This window comes from Acipenser ruthenus, chromosome 27 (assembly GCF_902713425.1).
Source record: "Acipenser ruthenus chromosome 27, fAciRut3.2 maternal haplotype, whole genome shotgun sequence".
NCBI classification, from domain to species: Eukaryota; Metazoa; Chordata; class Actinopteri; order Acipenseriformes; family Acipenseridae; genus Acipenser; species Acipenser ruthenus.
Genome location: NC_081215.1, coordinates 16,010,449 through 16,031,655, shown reverse-complemented (window position 1 = coordinate 16,031,655; position 21,207 = coordinate 16,010,449). Strand labels below are relative to the sequence as shown.

At 37.5% G+C, this 21,207-nt stretch overlaps 1 protein-coding gene across 1 annotated transcript in view; it reads right to left on the bottom strand.

The window, feature by feature from the left end:
- LOC117432116 (large ribosomal subunit protein uL23m-like) overlaps window positions 1-20,496 on the bottom strand; it is a 37,574-nt gene extending 17,078 nt beyond the window's left edge. The window contains exons 1-4 of the mRNA XM_034053617.2: window positions 20,362-20,496; window positions 18,300-18,422; window positions 3,696-3,778; window positions 1,712-1,785 (exon numbers count right to left, since the gene is read on the bottom strand). Of these exons, the coding sequence (XP_033909508.1) occupies window positions 1,712-1,785; window positions 3,696-3,778; window positions 18,300-18,422; window positions 20,362-20,378 (297 nt within the window). The 5' untranslated portion in view covers window positions 20,379-20,496. The remainder of the gene's footprint in view (window positions 1-1,711; window positions 1,786-3,695; window positions 3,779-18,299; window positions 18,423-20,361) is intronic.
- Between the last annotated feature and the right edge of the window lie 711 nt (window positions 20,497-21,207).

Sequence of the window (21,207 nt, the reverse complement as noted above, 5' to 3'; positions counted from 1 at the left end):
AGAGTGGGCCAAACTACCTGTTAACAGGTGCAGAAGTCTCATTGAGAGCTACAGAAAACGTTTGATTGCAGTGATTGCCTCTAAAGGTTGTGCAACAAAATATTAGATTAGCGGTCCCATCATTTTTGTCCATGCCATTTTCATTTGTTTTATTATTTACAATATTATGTTGAATAAAAAATCAAAAGCAAAGTCTGATTCCTATTAAATATGGAATAAACAATGGTGGATGCCAATTACTTTTGTCAGTTTCAAGTTATTTCAGAGAAAATTGTGCATTCTTTGTTTTTTGTGGAGGGGTACCAACAAATTTGAGCACGTCTGTATTTATTTATTTATTTTTATTAGAAACCCAACCTAAAATTAACACCCCTCATTAATGTTGTTTTAAATACAAATATCTCCACAGTTACACAGTAGATTTATATAACTCTGTGAAAGTGGTGAAGAGGTTTTACATAACCCTTTACCTGGTAACAGCGGCAGTACTACAAGTCCATAGAAGCACGGGATCTCCAATTTGAGGAGTCCAAGAAGTTTTTTCACCATTATTCACCAAAGTTTTTTTCATTGATTTTTAAACCCAGGGTACAGAAGACTTGTCCCCATTTTCAGCTGACACATTTCCTAAGAAATATTGCTGTCCAATTACAACTTCTATATGATAAATGCTAGAAAATATTCTTTTGGTTCTCCAATATATCACAATGTGAAACAAGCTGTCCTAGACAATAAACTACAGTACTTTGTTCTTTATTTCCTCTAAGAAGTCTGTCATGTAATTGAATAGTGCCTGTTTTCCCAGACCTCTGTCCCGGGAGAGCGGCAAGAGTTTGTGAGAGAGACAGAAAATAAATAAATACCAGAGGGGTGTTGAGAGTAGTTGACAACAAAGCAGGGAGTTCTATCACAGGACACATACTCTCATTGCCCTGTGCGGAATTCTCATAAGATACATTTATAAGCCTGCAAATAAAGTCTCTAAATGGCTTCTCCAATGTGTATGCTTAAAGGAAAGTTTTGTGTTCCTCATAATAATCTTCCCTGAATTCTGCTCCCCTGGTTAACTATCTTGGTACGCCCCTCAGTTTGTGTAAGCGTATATACAAACGCTAATGAGTCCTGGCTCGCTACAACCAGTAGGTTCCATTTGCTCATTTTCCCCAGAATCTCCCATGCAAAGTGACGTAGTGCAGACGAGAGTTCAACTCTACACATGTCAACAATACAATCAGTCCACCAAACCAGGAGCGGACCCCTGTCAAGTTTGAGAGATGGGTGTTAAATTGGATGAAACCAGACCTCAGTTTTAAGCCTCATACTGTACTATGGCCCACTGAAAGTAGTGGAATCCCACGTAGAGAAAACTAAAAAAAAAAACTAAAAAAAAAAAAAACGGGGGTTGTCATTGGCTGAATTAATGAGAAAGGGACTAAATTAGATGGAACAAGATGGTCTGGTCACAGTTAAAGCACACACACACACAGGTTTAAGGAAATAAAGTAAAATCACATTGTTTGCTTTTCTAGGCAGCCTGTAGAGTAGGTGGGCCAGCAGTGTTGAAAGGTACCATTGAACGAAATGAGAAAGTCTATCTAGTGCAGGGCAGTTAGGCAGAAAACTCAGAGCCAGGTACAGACAGACAGAGACAAAAATTATGAAATGTAAGGAATATCTGCAGTCCACGTTGTATGGCTTAATTTATACTCACCAGTTGTATGTATGCTACTTTGTAATCAGGCCGCTTCACCCTCTGGCTTAGGTGATTTCTTTTCTTGTTTGTACCTGCAAAAGATCAGAAAGGGGACACATAACATACAACTCTTTTATTCATCAGTGAAAATGCTCCATTCGTGGGTATGTTCCAGAATATGGTTCAACCGAGATGGAACTTTTCCATGACTAATTCAAAAATCCTGTTTTCCAGTAATTTAAAGTAATTTTCCTTCTAACACATGAAACAAAAGGAGGCCATTCGGCCAAATAATGCTCGTCCGGTTCCCAGAGCTGATGCTGTCAAACTGGGTCCCAATAATTCAGCATCAACAACATAGCCTGGTATCGGTCCCATGCTCTCACCACCGAGTAAAGCAGTGTCTCCTACCCTGTCCTATCTGTGGCCACTTCATTTTCTCTGGTCCAGTTTCCTGTGCTTAATTTAATATATTTTTTCTTTGTAAGATTTTTAAAACTTCAAATCAAGCCCTCCCAAACTGGGAATATATTACATTGCTTGATCACTATTGCTTCTCCTTTGTGTCCTCACCCAATTACTGAACTTCTAGTGTGATTGAGCTTTGATGAAAAGAAATCAAAACACAGGTGGTTTTTGACTTGTTGCATACTGGATGGAAAGCAAACATCAACTCTTTCGATTGTGAAATCTGATGGTAAAATGTCCTCTGCTGTTTATATGTTGTGGGGAAATGTGCATAATCATTTAAATAAATGTAGTAGCTTTCAGTCATGTACTAGCTCAATTTACATCTGTATTATCCAGATCTCCATTATTACTGCTGTTAATTTTGATAAAATGTTTGTATCAATGCAATCGCCAAAGCCCTAACTTATTTCTTTCAAATGCCCATTTCTGTATTGCCGGGACAAGAATTGAACATAGGAAAAAGAAAACTTTTGTTATTCCACTCAGACTGTGGGGAACAAAGACAAGTATAGGTGACTGCAGTATAAAGAACTCCACAAGTGTTGATCTCCTCTTCCATCGTGACTTATGTTTCCAGTCAATCGCTGGTGAGGTTACTGTAAAGGGCTAACCACACAACTGTAATTTTCTTCTCAGTATTATGGAAACATCTCAACCAGCAGTCCTTTTTTAATTCTTACGTTCCCTCAACTATTAGCTTGTGCTTGAGAATGTAGATGTCAACACTGAGATCAAGTAAAACTTCCCAGATATCTGTAACTATAGTAACATCCTCCAAAATACCCAGCGTTGACGAAGAAAGGGTTTCTTTATTGTATATACTTTCCATACCAATCTTTACTGTCTCCTACAGCGTAACCATTTGCTACTCATGGAACGTTTCACTTCAAATGCCAAAGCACACTGAATTTTAGATCTCCATCACTCATAAATTCAAGATATGAGGTCATATTGTTTTGGTCAAAAATGCAACCTTAATTATTTTATTTTTTATTACAGATGGACAGCTTTTGTTCTAATTGAGCTACAGAGTTCACTCCAGGCTCGTTTTCAGACTCCAAACACTATTGGAGTCCACTCCCTGTTGAATTCTTGTGTTACATTGTTTCCTGTTTCCAGCAAAGATTTTGAATGTTGGCCTCAGATGGGGTCCCTATTACCTGTAAACCAGGAAGTGAACTCAAAGCTTTGGGGAAGCGAATAGCAAGATAAGAAGTTAACTGCAAACAAAAAGGTATCCTTACTGAGTTAGTTTCTCAAAATGCTCTGTCCCCTTGGTGCCAGTATTTTGCTTAGTGTGTTTTTGAGTTCTTCCCGAGGGATTGCATTGGCATTTTTTGTAACAAAACTACTGGACATTCTTTGCAGGTTGCTGCAAATCTATCAGAGGGATTCGCTCACTTTTAAAAGCTTTTAAATTTCAAAAGATTAAAAAAAAAGTATCAAACAATTTTTGGATGTGCATAGGCATACCCAGCAGGGGACAATAATACAACCATACATTTATACAACATAAATAATGTACGCTTACAGTACTGGATTCTAGTTCTGACTGCTCCCACTGGAACACTGTATATCTTCTCAAGGTAGTTCTTAACATCACACTTGGTCATCCTGTAGAAAACACAATGAAATAAAACTGTTGGCAAATCCCTTTGTCAAAGGGAACAGTACATGTAAATGGCAGTTGGCCCCCATGGTACAGTAGCTAATCGTTGTAGTACTTTAACCTTCCAAAATTACACAAAATAGCCAATAAAAGAATTATAGGCACATTCTAATCTTAAAACTACAGTTGCGGGCATGTTGTGTTACATTAGATCAAAATATTTCGCCAATGTGGCGAGGCAATTAAAAGGCAATAGAATGGTAGATTAGACTGCCATTGTCAAAACTAGGGAAGCTAGCCTAAGACTACTGTAATAATGCTTGAGTTACACCCCACCTGGAATCCTATATCCATTCTCAGTCACCTCATTACAGAAAATACAGTATTGCACTTAAGAAGGTTCACAGAAGGGCGAGTAGACTGATCCTAGGACCGAATAGGTGACACAATTCAATCTAAAACAACTGTCCTATTCGTCGATCCCCTTGGAAGGGGCAAATGGTGTGCTAGGAAGGGACGAGTCTAGAAGGGACGAGTCTAGAAAGGACAATTAAACACTCCATGCCACATCAATCGCAACGCCATGAGTTGAACTAAACACTGACAATAGTATACAGCATAAAGTGTTCCGATATCCTTTTACTTTAAGGATAGTATCCCTCACATGACCCTTATTGTTCTATTTATATATCTTTTTTTGCAGACGATTTTTGCTTTTACTCGGGCGAGGTCAATTTTTCCAGTTAAAATAACACAATCATAGTTCATTCGGATAATAAAATAATAATAAAGAGGAAATCCCACACTATGAAGATTAACACATTATTTATTAATACAATCTATGTTTTACAGTTATGCGCAACAATAACGAATAAAAGGGAAGAAATGCAAGTAAATCATTAAGAAAATAATTACACAGAATATATTCTAGCATTTCCAAACATTTCTGTCACCCTTTGATCTTTTGATTGATTAATTCTATAAATCTTCTAACTAAAAGTGGCTGTGTGGCTTGAGAAGGGAACTGTGAGGCAGATATATTGTTGATTAACAAATCCACAGCTAGTGCTACGAATACAAAGGAAACTGGATTCATTAACGAAACCACAGAAAAACAAACTGAATTTTGTTACGCAACAATCATTTCAATAATTAGTATTACACATTTCAACCGTAGCACTTAGATAAGGGTTTGCACTGATATTTGATCTGCATCTGTAGGTTTGGCAAAACGATCAATAACTTTCCTCTCCGTTCCCACTTCACACTCCTTTGTTTTTTGCATTTCTATTTTTCTAATGCCATTTTAATGTTCTACATCTAAAACATAGTGCTCGCTACTATTTTCACTTGCAACAGAAACTTGCGTCTGTGTAAAGTGGAATTTCAAACTCTAACTCCGAGCAAATCATGATAACATTGCCGCAATTTTAACTGTTTTTACTAAGTGTAACAAAGGAGCGAAAACCAAATCCAATTACCAAATTAACAATCAATGGAATCTCGTTAGCGAACAAGTATCAAGTAGGAAGAAATGTTTTAAGTGGCATAAACTCAAATTGTTTATCCCTTACTTAAATCTTTAGTTGCATCATGAAATAAATCAGTTAGAAAATGATTTTTTATTATTATTATTATTATTTATTTCTTAGCAGACGCCTAGTGCTCGTGGTGTGAATACAGTTAATCGTGACACAAGTGCAATGTTGTCCAGGTTTGGTGCTGGCCTTTAGCGACAGCTCCGGATCGTGTTAGCCATCTAATAACAAACAAGTATATATTTAGACACGACAAAACAAACAAAACACTCACAATAACAACACGGTTCTCCCTCCAGTTCAGCATTAACCATAACAAAGGAACAGATCACCTCGCTACGTCCCCTTATATACAGTCAATCACGCCCCCTTGGTAAATGATTGCAACCGCTCCTCCAAGCCGCGGCTGCCACATCGTTACCCTTCTGGGTCGTACCGTAGCTCCGCCCCCTTTCTAGATGGCTGACTTCCACCTAACCCTGGGAATGAATTGTCTGGCCATCCAGTCCAGGGCACTCTGTTCCCTTTACACATCGCCCTCACAGGTCGGGAGAGAGATTTTTTTCACCAAGAATCATTCTGTCTCTGTCACAAGCTGTCACACAATAAACATAAACGTATCACAGACATATTAAAAGGACATTAAAACCTGCAAGAGCACATGTAAACTATGCAAATGTATTTGTAAAGATAAAAGTGAAATCGCAAATAAAGAAAAAATAGTCATAAGAAACTTGTCATGCAAAACTAGCAACCTTGTTTATGGTATATTGTACCAAAATGTAACCAAACAAAATATGTAAGAGAGACAGGTAATGTACGAGAATAAAGGAACATAAATGGATAAATAGACCATACCAGGATGCCTGAAGGTTTAAATAAAAATTAATAGTAGATTGTTACATCATTAACTGTGTAGTAAATGACATCACAAACACATTATATATTATATATATATATATATATATATATATATATATATATCTTTTTTTTTTAAAGGATTATTGTTTTAAATACTGAGTTACTGTAGAAAATACAGATTTTTTTTTCCCCCTGATGCAAAACCTTAATAGATTTCAGCCTATTTAATTCTAATCGCGTAAAGGAAACTTTAGGAAAATCTTTGGGGGGTGGGGAGCTCAATCAAGAGATTGTTTTCATCTGGCTGAATCCACCAACTGTTTCAAACTCTTAAGCTGGTATCCTTAGAGACTTGAAAACAAATGTAACCTTGAGTTACCTTAGTTTGCCTCCAAGCCATCTGCGTCTGTGATGTAATTGCCACAGAGCACTGCAGAAAGCATTAGCCTCTGTGTTTGTTTAAACGAAGGATTCCTTGAAAGCAGAAATGTGGGCTGCCGGATATGTGACCTAAAGAGGCATGCTTTGCCAAATCATTGGAGAGTAGAGCTTGATTAGAGACCTGGAAATCTTTAAAGAGAAAGTAAGCTAAAACTGCCCTAATGTCTTACAGTACAAGATTATCCCTAGATGCCTGTTTACTCTATTAGTCCACTGGCTTAGCCATCTGTGTATAATACCTTATTAAACAGAAAGCCTTGTTGACAATCCAGTTTGTTTGTAGTACCCAAAGGCAGATGTAGTTGTAGGGAAAAAACTTGGTAATTTATTTTTGGTTTCAATGTGTCTTTACAAGAGCTTTTACCAGCTGTAAACAGAACAGTACTCTGAAAACACTGTGGAAATGTATAGGACAGATGTCTTTACAAACGTTATGTTTCCATTCAGAAATGTAACCTTTAGACTTTCTTTTTTTTTGCTGTAGGTGCCTCCATTTCGCACAGTATCAAAACCATCTGGAAACAGAAGTATAAGTCCTGATGATATGATTAAAAAATCTTCTAACACAAAACAAAGATTTATCACAGAAGCATATTTACATATTTCTTTTCAGTACAACTATTGAGGTAGATCTTCAGTGTTAAACTTGTTGATTTGTTGTAGGGACACACATGTCCTCCTTTGTAACCAGATGCACACCAAGTCACTCTGCAAGACAAAGGCATGGTCATTCTACTATTTCCAGCAGATAGACATTGCACGTGCCACCTGTAAATAATAAAAAAAAACAAACACACAAAGCACAAGCCTTAACAGCTGTACAAACCGAATGGCAAAATTAGCAGCTCTAAAAGAGGTCCAGATTTCAAATAGGTTTATATTTTCTATATTTGTAGGATGGAAGAAAAAAGAAATGTATGCTGTATCAAGAAAATGCTGCAACAATCAAAAAACGTATACAAATTGAATATTCATGTAAGAAACCGGAGACAAGAGCAATTTAAGAAATCCTTTTGAACTAAAAAACAAAAGCATTGTGGCCTGTACATACAACATTTATTCCTTAGATCTTAGGCCTGGGAGCTACTAATGAACCACTGACTGGCATCCCTTGGGGAATAGCGTGGCTGCCAGAATTGTTTGTAAGCATGAAGAACGTGAAGTACATATGAAGAATACATCTGAAGGTTTCTGAAATATGATATGGCCACAGAACAGTGAATTGTTGACAATTTTAATAATCAAAGGTATCTGAGAAAACACAGCTGTATATCAAATTTAAATAAAATATATATCGGAGCCAGTAGTCCATCATCACTATAACCAGAGGTTAAAGTACATGTCCCCAAAGAATGGTTTCAAACTTCACTGTAAGAATCAAATTCAGCTGTGAATTCACTTGGAAAGTAATATTTCAAAAGGGTTTTTTGTTCATCATCTGGCAGCCACATTAAATCTGAGTTCAAGTTTTGGCCACTGTCATGTTTTGCATAACATTTAATGTAACAAATATAAAATCTGACATACAACTGATTTCTGAGATATAACAAAGTTACAACAATCATACCAAATTTGAACAACATTTGAAAACACTGATAATTGGTCTAAACATTGGCAGATCCAAATACCCCACTGTTTTAATACTGAAATATTACCCCATTTGAATTAGAGACACAAATGAAGTCGATCATGCAATGTGATCCCTGCCCTATAAAACTGCCATCACTTTCTTCAGCATAGTTGCAGATCAAGTCCACCCAACAATTGTGCCCTTGTACCTGGATGGCAATGGCGACTATTAAGACAATAATGCACCCATCCACCATGTGTGCAAATGGTTTGAGGAGCATGACAGAGACTACACGCATCTCAATCCTTTTGAGCATATTGGGATTCTCTTCCTACCTATTGCACCAACTGCATGATAGGACATATTAATGACTAAATGGAGACACCTTCCAACACCTTGTGGAATCTATGCCATGTCAAATCTGAGATCATTAGGTACAGGTCCCAAAAAAGTAGCCAAGCAGTGTATGTCAATCACTAACAATATAATAATGACTTAGCAGGTGTTTCAAGACAGTCGTCCTGGTCGAATACCAAACAAGATGTACAGTGCCAACAACACCATACAACCATCTACTGTAGTTTTGTTTGTGTGATTGATAATTACCACACTCTATAATCTAATCCAAACTTTTTTTTCTGATTAATGCACCAAGTGTAGTAAAGACCTACGGAATACTGCCTGAAATGGAAACCCTTCTTAATTTTATTCTTATTTTTTTTTTTACTTAGCTTTTTTCCTATTCCAAGAACCTGCAACTGCACGTTACCGGTTAGGGCTTTGGACTGCGGTTATGGGTTCGCAGTAGGGATTCAAGGAAATGCATGCACATGGATTAGGGAGTGGTTAACATGTAGAAAACAGAAAATACTGATTAGAGGAGAAACCTCAAAATGGAGCGAGGTAACCAGTGGTGTACCACAGGGATCAGTATTAGGTCATCTGCTATTCCTAACCTACATTAATCATTTAGATTCTGGTATAGTAAGCAAACTTCTTAAATTTGCAGACGACACAAAAATAAGAGGAGTGGCAAACACTGTTGCAGCAGCAAAAGTCATTCAAAATGATCTAGACAGCATTCAGAACTGGGCAGACACATGGCAAATGACATTTAATAGAGAAAAGTGTAAGGTATTGCACGCAGGCAATAAAAATGTGCATTATAAATATCATATGGGAGATACTGAAATTGAAGAAGGAATCTATGAAAAAGACCTAGGAGTTTATGTTGACTCAGAAATGTCTTCATCTAGACAATGTGGGGAAGATATAAAAAAAGGCCAACAAGATGCTCGGATATATTGTGAAAAGGGCTGAATTTAAATCAAGGGAAGTAATGTTAAAACTTTACAATGCATTAGTAAGACCTCATCTAGAATATTGTGTTCAGTTCTGGTCACCTTGTAACAAAAAGGATACTGCTGCTCTAGAAAGAGTGCAAAGAAGAGCAACCAGAATTATCCTGGGTTTAAAAGGCATGTCGTATGCAGACAGGCTAAAATAATTGAATCTAGTTCAGTCTTGAACAAAGAAGACTACGCGGTGATCTGATTCAAGCATTCAAAATTCTAAATGGTATTGACAAGGTCGACCCAGGGGACTTTTTTCGACCTGAAAAAAGAAACAAGGACCAGGGGTCACAAATGGAGATTAGATAAAGGGGCATTCAGAACAGAAAATAGGAGGCACTTTTTTACACAGAGAATTGTGAGGGTCTGGAACCAACTCCCGAGTAATGTTGTTGAAGCTGACACCCTGGGATCCTTCAATAAGCTGCTTGATGAGATTCTGGGATCAATAAGCTACTAACAACCAAACGAGCAAGATGGGCCGAATGGCCTCCTCTCGTTTGTAAACTTTCTTATGTTCTTATTCTCGGGTTCAGTCTATGGATGCCAATGGACACTATCTGGGCACACTTTAAAATGCCATGTCTAGGGGTGCCTGAGTGTAGCTATTTGGTTAATTTATAATTATTACTGGAATATTAATTGAATTTAATACACTATATAGACATTTCCTGACATGCTTGTATATTACAGCAAATTATTTTGCTTTAAAAGTTCGCAGATTGTGTTTGTTACAGAGAGAGAATGATTTACTAGGAATCCATTCAAAGCAATGTTATTTAAACAAGCAATCACACAATAACAACGTTCAAGAAATCGTTATGCAGTCAATAATACACAAAAACACTACCATAGAACCAAGGTGATTCTGACAATGTGACAGATTTCTAGCTTTCAATTCTGTGTTTTTTGTATACAATTCTACACTAAGGATGGCTTTGGTTTTCACACGGAGCATCCTTATTGGTTAGGCCATGTTTGAAGGCTTAGCCAAGAGACTGGGTGTCCTACTGGGCATCGTTTGATGTTCTCACTTAATATCAAGAAGATGAAAAACCTAAAAGTATGTAGCTAAATATGTTCTGCTTTATCCTAAATTCAACTCATAGTCCACAAAAGAAATGGCCTTTCTTTTTTAACTAAATATGGCAGGGTAAGTTTTTGGTTGGTGATTTTAAATAATTGTTGTCTTATCTAGATGATTTCCTATCCTTCATATCCTGCACTTTGTTGGGGATTTGAGAGTTAACATCTAATATTTTATGCTTGTGTTTTTTTAATTGGGATAATGCAAAACTATTCCTAAATACAGTAGTAGTTTTCTTTGTCATATTGTTAAGTAGCATTTTGTATCCCATTATTCATGTGAATCTAATAAAACAAATTGCTGCTCTAATCTTTAAACTTTTTCCCTACCATCTGACAAAAACTGAAATACTGAATTTGTCTTCAATAATGACTGTCATCTGCTTTATGATAAAAATGCATGATGAGAAGAGACTGTATATTTTGTTAAACAGTCATGAACTATCGTTCTACTTAGATCATAATGGGAATTCTGAACACATATATTTTGATATTTGTCCTGTTATGTATAGACACCTCAGTTATATTCCCACTGCCAGGGAATTGTACCCCCAGCGTAGACAAAAAAGCTTTCAGTATCAAAAATAAACTACATCCACAGTGTAAACTTCAACCTTACAAACTGTTTTCTGTTTGATATCGCTAAACATCCTACCCCCCCCCCCCCCCCCCCCCCCCCCCACAACACTCTGCCCCTAGTGGATGCAAGAAATACAGATAGGTGAGAAACAAAAAAATAAAACAAATATGGGAGCAGAGTGTTGTAGGGGGGCAGGTTAATGGTTGCACCCTGGTGTACCAGCTGAACTTAGAAGACATGTTTGAGAGCTTTTATGGGTGCTTGAAATGAAACAGAAAATGATACAAAGTCTAAACAAGAAAACAACATCAATAACTGATAAAATATATCCACACCAAAGTGTTCTGTGAGATCTAGAAAGGGTTAAGGCTTTCCAGTGGTAAGCACCTTGTAAACTTAAACCAATACGATGCTGTGCTAAACTGTCTGCTGTTCTGTTTCATGCTCTGTAGAGACAAAGAAAAGCTTGTATTTTTACCATGTGAAAACTTCTATTAAAGCGCCCATTAACAGTTAAAACGCCTGTTTTGCATTAAACCTCAAAACAAAAGCATGGTTATGATAATGGTGCACCAATACTGGGAGAATTCAACAAAAAAAAACATGGTGGGGGAAAACAGAATCAAAAACATGATGTAAATATAATGACATCTAAAACATTTAAAACACTTGGGCCTTGGCTTATTTAGGCAGCAGGTTTTTTATCATATACATTCTTGGTTAATTGCAGGAAGGGCATCAATCTGTTTGATTGTTGCTACAATGCAGAAACATGAATTCAATAAAATATGCATTGTTACTTTATTTTACAAAACAAGCACACTTAATAAAATAAGCTGGAACTCTATATTTAATATATTAAACATGCAAACCTTTTGTGTTAATGTTCTACATTTCAGACCCTATATTCAATTAAATGGTACACAAGTGAATATTTCATATTTATAAAAAAAACATAATTTGGTATAATTTAATTCTAATGCTGTTAATAAATTAACCATGATTATAGCAGCAGTTTTTAAGTATTATGTAAATATTTTGTCTAATGGTTAAAAAGTGCAATGCTTAAGGGGGCTGCCAGGTCTTGTTTCCAAAAGATGTCGGCACGGACACTGCGTACAAACCAATGGAATACCTTGTGTGTATGTAGGCATGTGGTTAAAGAAATTGAAATACGTCAATGATCGCAATCTCTATTAGCTGAATTTCTATCAAGGTAATATCCTGACTGATTTCAATTACTCTGCTATCATTGGCTGTTTCAAAAGCTACTTAAATTGAGGAGCCAATAATAATAGGGAATGTGTGTTCCATGAAGGTTACACCCGCCTGTCAGAGTCAGACTTAAATCTTCCGGTCATTAATTTGCTGTTTCAAGTGCTACTCAAACGAAATGGAACTGAAATGTGGCCTGTGAAAGTTTTTTTGAATAAGGCTACATTTTTATAACACTGCATTTTAATGACAATTGACAATCCTAAAACAGACAATAAGACAGCTGCTCTTGATCCCCAATTTAAAAGGTTTCTGTCACCAAGAATATGCAGTCTGGCTATGCATGCGCAACCCAATCTGCCAAATAGGGATCTCTACCGGCTCAAGTCAGTGTTTCAGATTTGGGAAGCGAGTCAGAATCGGGGGTACAGATGCAGGTACGTCACTCCACACTCTGTCCAACACGGGCCTAACGTGCAAGTGGAACGTTATGTATGGTGGTCAACACTTTGTTTTTGTTTTATAAACGAGAACCAAAATGTTTTGTTTTTTTTTCATTGTACAATGTAACCTTTTCCACGTTAATTTTATCTGAAGTGTTTATTTGGGTTAAATATGACAGTTTTCACTTGCTTTTTCAGCAAATAAAAAGCATAACTACACCTCAGTAATGCTATTACTTGAAAATGTGTCTTTTGTCACTTTGTTTATTGTGAAGAAGAGACAATGGCAGGGATTTTTCTTTTAAATGGAATTTCTACTTTTATGTTCTGTTTATGCCTGAAAAACAACAAGAAAAAAACAAACATTTGACTTAAACTACTGTATGACATCCTTTGCATTGTATGTAATTCAGTGGGGTTTTGTGATGAACATTTAATATCTTTGTAAAGCGTCTATCACTTAAGTAATAATTGGTCAAATTAAACAAACGTCAGCTTGCTTTATTTATTTTGCTCACACGCTGTGTTATTTACCAGATTTATTGTGACTGTTTTTAAGTTCACTTAGAAAAATGTAGGGCCACTAAAATCTCTAATGGACCGCCAGATATTCTTGACCGGTGGTCCGAGTGGCCACCTCTTCAAAAAGTTCATTTCTAATCCTGGAAGTGTTTCTTCATTTTAAAATGCTGCCAAGCATCTTGGTCGCTTTGAAGCCAACATGTTGATTCAATAATTTAATTTGGAAATCCATGAGCTGCGGCTCTATTCGCATGTGATATGCCATTTACAACCGACCACAACAACAAGAAGGGGGGGGGGGGGGGGGGGGGGGGGGGACAGGGAAATGAGAAGTACTCAGTGGTATGTCTCTTACTACATTAGTGTATTAGTTCTACATTTCGTCTAATTGTACAATACACTGATATGAGTGCTCCAATATGCATAAAAAAAATAAAACATGTGTGTATTAATGGCATGTTTGTCCCTTTGGCTGCACAAATGCAATTAGATTTTTCTGTTAAACTTTGAAAACCAATTGGACATCAAAAAAAGCTGAAAGAGTTTATGATTAACCTGAGAGTTATTTCCCCTCTCAGGTACTGTTCAGGTGACAGTTCTGTGAGTGTCCTTTCACGGGCTAGGATGAAGGCTACTAGCACCGCCTTCAAGTCCAGTGTTGCTAACAACGAACATTAACATGACAAACATCCAACCAACCAACCAACCACAGAACACACAAAGAGAACACGCAGTCCAGTGGCCACGCCCCCCTGCTCGCACCGCAGTTATGAATGAGAGCTCTCAGCTGGCAGTCTCACGTGCAGCAACACAATTCACTGTTAAAATATCTTGTCTTTAACTCAGAATTTGCATATCACAGGATATGAGGAAACTCTGTATCCCTTATATGAGAAGTGGGTAAACGTTATATTGCCCAAATTAAAAGTGGGTAAATGTCGTTTACCTGCATATTCCTTCGACTACACCACTGCATCCATGTGACTGTAACAAAATTAGATTACAGACATCAACAGGACATTGAATGTAAGCAAGACATACTGTAGGAATATATTCCTCTGTATATTCCAGATTCTGTACCTCCAGGGGTGTGCAATTTTTGAAAAAAAACTTCTTGTCCATCTATTTGCCCAAATCTATTTGCCCCTTCACCGTCCCACAAAAAAACACACAAATATAATAAAACTTTTAGAATGTTGCATTTATTAAACAATCAACTAGTGATTAATAATAATTCTTGCTTCATGAAATCAAATAAAGAACATACTTGCCAAAACTGAGCCCAAGTAATTTTTGTGCATTATACATGGCAAGTCAGACTCCATACACCCGGCCAATAGAGATAACTTTTAATTGGAGGTGCAGCATTTCAGTATCTTAGGTTTCAGTTTTGATTACCGTATATACCATGTTTTTAAAGCACAGCATTACCGGAGAGCAAACTAAACTGCTTTACATAACCAAGAATGCTTACTGACCCAAAATATATATATATTTTTTACAGATGTCGACGAGTTGACAGATCTATCTGATGGTGAACTTCTTCCCATTATACACTCGTTAAACAAGTTGGTGTAAAATGAAAACCAGACATGGTACTTATCAAATTATTATTATTATTTTTTTTTTTTTTTTTTTACATTAAGTGAAAACGTTATTCTCGTACTAATCTTCAGATTCTCAGCTGTTTAGAAAGGTTTAATACGGTATACTTTTCGTGGATATTTGTCCTAAAAACAGCCGAATGTCATGTTATGTCAGTCAGACCTTAAACAGGTAGAATATTCACCGGAGCGGAAGGGTTAAATGATTGGTTTCTAAACTACATTACCCAGAAGACCGGTGATGACGCTCTAAACTACATTACCCAGAAGACCGGTGATGCCGCTTGTTTAATACGTTTGGTTTCCTATATGGACATTAGATAAAGATAAATAATTCTGTTTTGTGGGCATTGTGCTGTCGGTCACAGCGCAAAGTTGTATTAAAAAATAATTAAATCAATCTATAGCTTTACAAACCTACTGCCGACCACCCGATTAAGTAGCTTTTGAAAAAATAAACACATTGCTATACCGTTACATATAAAATAGTTTATAGGTTTTTGTAATTTTTCGGGCGATATCAATTGCACACCCCTGTATTCTCAATAATGTAAAGAATATGGTTCCCAAGTTGTATCACAATTGGATAAGCAGATGTATATAGGCCTATGTGAAACTGAAGTGTGGTATGAATGTAAGAACAGCTAGGGATAAAGCTCACTACTGTTCATTAGTGAGCCCCAGTAGTTGGTTTCCATCCACTTTAACTTGGCTGGTTTCTTCACCAGGACAAATGCTCTGGCAGCTTTCTTTTAGCCCTGCTGTCATACTGGGAACATAAAGGTGTCTTTCTAGGGAAACGGTCAATGCTTTTATATTAGCCATCAAATATCATTCTCAATTAACATTATAGAATTTCAGTTTAAAAAGTGGACTAATAAGGGAAAGCACTGCAAGAGCCTCTCAGATTTACAAAAGCTCATTCTTGGAACTTGCATGCCCTCTAGAGAATTTTTTGAAGTATTACAATCAAAAATACAAATTTATTAAAAAAGTCTACATTTAAAAAAAAATAATAATAAATTGTAGTAGTAGTGACAAATATCCAAATATCAAAACACACATCATCTTGAAATAAATTTTATTTGCAAAAAATGGCCATATTCTTTATAAAAAGTTATCATGCAGAAAAAGCATAAATGGGCAACAGTGTGGAGTAGTGGTTAGGGCTCTGGACTCTTGACCGGAGGGTTGTGGGTTCAATCCCCAGTGGGGGACACTGCTGTTGTACCCTTGAGCAAGGTACTTTACCTAGATTGCTCCAGTAAAAACCCAACTGTAAAAATGGGTAATTGAATGTGAAATAATGTATAATGTGATATCTTGTAACAATTGTAAGTCGCCCTGGATAAGGGCGTCTGCTAAGAAATAAATAATAATAATAAATGACGTTTAAAAAAAAGCACACATTACAATACAGAAGAGTTTCTCTTCTTTCTTTAATAGGTTTTTATAGGGTACCTGGGTTATTTTCCACTGCAATATGGTACAAAATATACATACTTAATTCAAAATTGAACAATATTCAAATATTCATTTACATTTTGAAAGAATATGATTTCCATTACACGAGAGTAGATGTTAAAACTTCATGCTGATTTGAACTCGGCTCTCACCAAGATAAGCACCAACTAAGACGTAGCTTTAAAGTAAACTAATGTGATCCATATGTGTCTCCATCCATTCACGTTTCCTTCCATATGATGATGTAGATATCCTTCTGTCTGGTGTTAATGGCTGAAGTGTAATGCTGGCTCCAGGGATCAGCTTATTTTGCCTCCCTGGCACATCAGCACACACAACGGCTGCAAGGCTGGCTCCGGGGATCAACCACAGTGCGGCCTCCCCAGCGCATCAGCATGACAACCGTCTGGACTGAGCTAAGTAGGGTACATCTGTGGGGTCTTCAAGTGGGCACCTTCCATCCTCAGTGTTTCGTCGACTAGCCCACGACACCTCAAGAGGGCTTGACGGTGATTCTGGCATCCCAGCATCACCCCCCTCCGTCCCCCACTCAACTCAGCCCAGCTTACTTACCTGTACATCAGCGTTTGTTTCTTTCTATTGTGCTTGAGATCCCCAGCCAGAATCTTTCCGTCTCAACCACAGCCAGTTGCTGCTCCTCTCTGCTGCTTCAGATAAGTTCTTCACTGTGCGACGCAACTCTTGGCCACTGAATCCGACGTCTCTGAGAAACCGGGTTGTAGAGTGTGCCACAAATCCTCGACAACCAACTTCCACTGGGTAAACCCGGACTCTCCATCCTCGCTTTTCCGCTTCAGTGGCTAGTTGAGCATACCGCAGTTTCTTCCTCTCATACGCCTCATCTACAGCATCCTCCCATGGCACTGTTAACTCTACCAGGTGAACAAGGCGTGCTGATCCAGACCACAAGACAATATCTGGTCGAAGGTTAGTTGTGGCAATCTCAGGTGGAAAAATAAGCCGTTGACCAACATCTGCCAGCATTTTCCAGTCTCTAGCAGCTTCCAGTTGTCCTGGGCGAGGATTGGTTTTAACACCTTTTCTTGGTGGTTGCTCTCCTGGACGGAGGAATGTTGTCTTTTGTGTGTAATGTTTTGATGGAACAGATGGCAACTTATTGGTCATGTTACGCTTGTCTTCCAATGCTAAGGCCAAACATCGCAGCACCTGGTCATGGCGCCAAGTAAACCGTCCTTGGCTAAGAGCCACCTTACATCCTGTCAAAATGTGCCTTAATGTTGCAGGTGATGAACACAAAGGACATGAGGGATCCTCTCCTACCCAGAGGTTTAGGTTCTGTGGTGATGGGAGAACATCATATGTTGACCTGATGAGGAAACTGATCCTGCTCTGTTCCATTGACCATAGGTCTTGCCAGCCATATTAAAAATGTGACAAACCCATGTTTGTACTAATTATTATTCTATAAACTAGTGTTAAGCAGCGGTCAAGTCTGTATCATTTTATTCCTGCTGTATTTCTGAATTATGTTGCAATAGCATACTGACTTAATGGCATTCCAGTTCATCATTAAAGACTGGCTTTAAAGGTATTTTTTCTTTACATACTTGCCTGCCAGTACTGCAAATGCACCCCTGTGTGTTAAAAATGAACATATCTTATAACTCTTTGAAGATCGCGGGATGTCCTTTCATGTGATTAAACAGCGTTATTTCCAAAATAAAATTTGAGTTTACTGAGTCTTTTGTAAGTTACCTGTAGTTTATTGCAGGTAGCTTACAAAACAACAATGAAAACATGGCTGCCTTAACTAGAGCTATAAAAATGTGTTTGCTTGTGGCATAGTGTGTACAGTATTAAGCACTCACTCCATGGGTATCCGAAACTGCACAGTGTCAGGCGGCTGTTCCTTGCCCGGTTTTACCAGGGTCATGAAGAAGTTGGTTCGGAAAATCCTCAACTGGGGGTTCCCGAGCTGATAGAGTGGGTATCTAGAGAGAGGCACAGACAAGCACATTTCAAATCAATCACCATGTCTGGGGTTCACACTACTTCATGGGCAGCCTGAAGTGTAGGGGTGTTACAATAAAGCCAGTAGACCACTTATTAAAAAAAAAAATAATAAGAAGTGCTTTCTAAAAACAGCACCACAGAGCAATAGCAGGATGAGTCCCCAAATGATGGGCAACACATACATACTACCATTGGGGCAGAAGAATCTGTATTTTCATAGAGACAGGGACTTTTACTACAGTATGGCACACTCCTAATCCAACAGTTGAAACAAATGTAAGTAACAAACTGTATATCCCCAATAAGCCTCTAAATACAAAATTAAAGCTGTCAACTACAGTGAAACATACATACATCCCCCCATCAAATGGAACAACAGCCCCCACCTCACAGTCTCAGATTCTTTTGATATTGCATATTGAAATACCTGGAAGTGTTTTATGAAGAATCCTAAAATGTTAGCTCTAAGCTCAACTATTATTTTTAAAGTTATGGGCTCTTTTGAGTTCTGGGGTGCTGAAGGGATGCCATGCCTGGCCTGCTGTCCACTTTGGGGGCTCACACCTCAGTACCCATTCACACTATAATACAGACATTGCATACAGTCTTTGTTGGGGTTATATAACCTGGACAAACTACAGAGAAGCAGGTAACTACAGAGATTCATGGGTTCTCACAAGTACAATATGGCATTCTGTGTGCCATCATTGCACTTTTTCTACATTGCATTGACATTCGTGGTCACCAATAGGTGATATGTTGGCACATTGTTAAGCTACAAGAGCAGCTATGTGCGTGTAGCGAGTATCAGGAAGATATCTTGAATACTTTGAAAGCTATACAGTCAGACAGCTTCCAGATACATTCAGATGCTAACACTCTTACAAACCTGTGCTAAAGAATGCCCTTGCCATGTTTTATTTCAATTGGATTAGCAGTTAGCAGAAAGTAAAATTGTGACATACACTACAAACCGCCTCCACATAGACTAAAATTATTTTACACTGTTAAACCTAAATTAGGTACTGTACTTAACAACTCAAAGTTAAGCTGTTCTCATAACAATGTGTGGCATGCCCCCTGGATGCCATACTGTGTATGAACCATGGGCAATGAGACTGCAGTGAGGTGTAAACTGCTCTGCATACGAGACCATCTGTGGTTGTACATTCAGAAAAACTGCAGAGGTCTGCGCTTCAGTAAGACCGCTGTATAACGATTACGTACTCAACAGCCAATTGAGAATCCGAACTCAAACGCAGTCTGCTAGAACATTATTATCAACATACAGTGAAAAGAAAAACAACCAACGATTCAGCTGCTTTCAAATGTGTCATTTAAAAAAGTAGCTTAATATTATTATCCCCGTATATTTTGAAGAAGAAATAGTTATACTATATTCAGAGAGCTTATACTCTTATGTTACCATTTATTTACTACTGGAACCACTATTTATCACACGTTGCGTTGCCTAAATATGAAACCCTTAACAGTATTTTAAAATAACAATAATATTATTTGAGTAGGTCTTTTCTGTACTGAGAATACTGAAAGGGTTACACCCTCAGGAGTTTACCATAGGAAATTCGCATGGTAACTGCAGTTTTTCCATTGTTCTACTAAGCACTACAATGCATGCCTTTACCATGCGTTATTATTAGTTTCCTATGATTTATAGTTATTAATAAAAACAACACACATGCATGCATGCATGACCTTTTTCTTTATACATTGCACCATTATCTGTTTACACAGCACCTACAAATAGACATGGATCTACAATACAGTATCGTACGTATCAGAAGAAATGTGCAACATAAAGAACTAACAAAATAATATAAAACAGTGCGTTTGATTTTTATACATGGACGAGCTCAGAGTCCCAACAGATCTAATTTGAAACGTAGATTTACTTACATTACTCTTCTTGCCATAATGTGTTTTGTTAACGCCTAAATAAATTTACATTTAGAAAGCGCTCATAGCATTCACATGAGGTCAACACAAGCTTCCTGCTCCTGGCTGGAGATCAGGAAGAGACATGGCAAGAGAAACACATGAGGTCACTTTACTTGCGTTTGTAAACTACAGCGCCCTCTGATGTAAGTTAAACACACTGACAGAGGATTGACATGACCATTTCACTCGAGTCAGACTCCATGCTTGCTGTTTTATTATTTCTTCTTATTATTTATTTCTTAGCTGACGCCCTTATCCAGGGCGACTTACAATTATTACAAGTTATCACATTATTTTTTACATATAATTACCCATTTATACAGTTGGGTTTTTACTGGAGCAATCTAGGTAAAGTACCTTGCCCAAGGGTACAACAGCAGTGTCCCCACCTGGGATTGAACCCACGACCCTCCGGTCAAGAGTCCAGAGCCCTAACCACTACTCCACACTGCTGCCCAGTTATTAATTGCAATAATATACTGTAGTAAATTGAGTTTGTTCCCCCCTTTTTGTAAATTGTTTGCACTGACATTAAAATGGGGGAGGGAGTTAGTCCCAATTATATCTTATCTGCCATTTAGAAAAAAAAAAAAAAATCACATCTTTATGAGACCGGACGCTTTTGTAACCAGTACTGTTTTAGTAACAGATAAAAAGTTTTAAAATTAAAGTAAATGTTTGCTATAACATGTGTTTCTTTCAAAACTGAACTAACTAATCTTGTAAGATTTATGGAGCTATTTCATGTTTTTTCAGCCCACTCCTTAATGTACAGTGGTTAGGATAACTGATAGTGGTTTATAT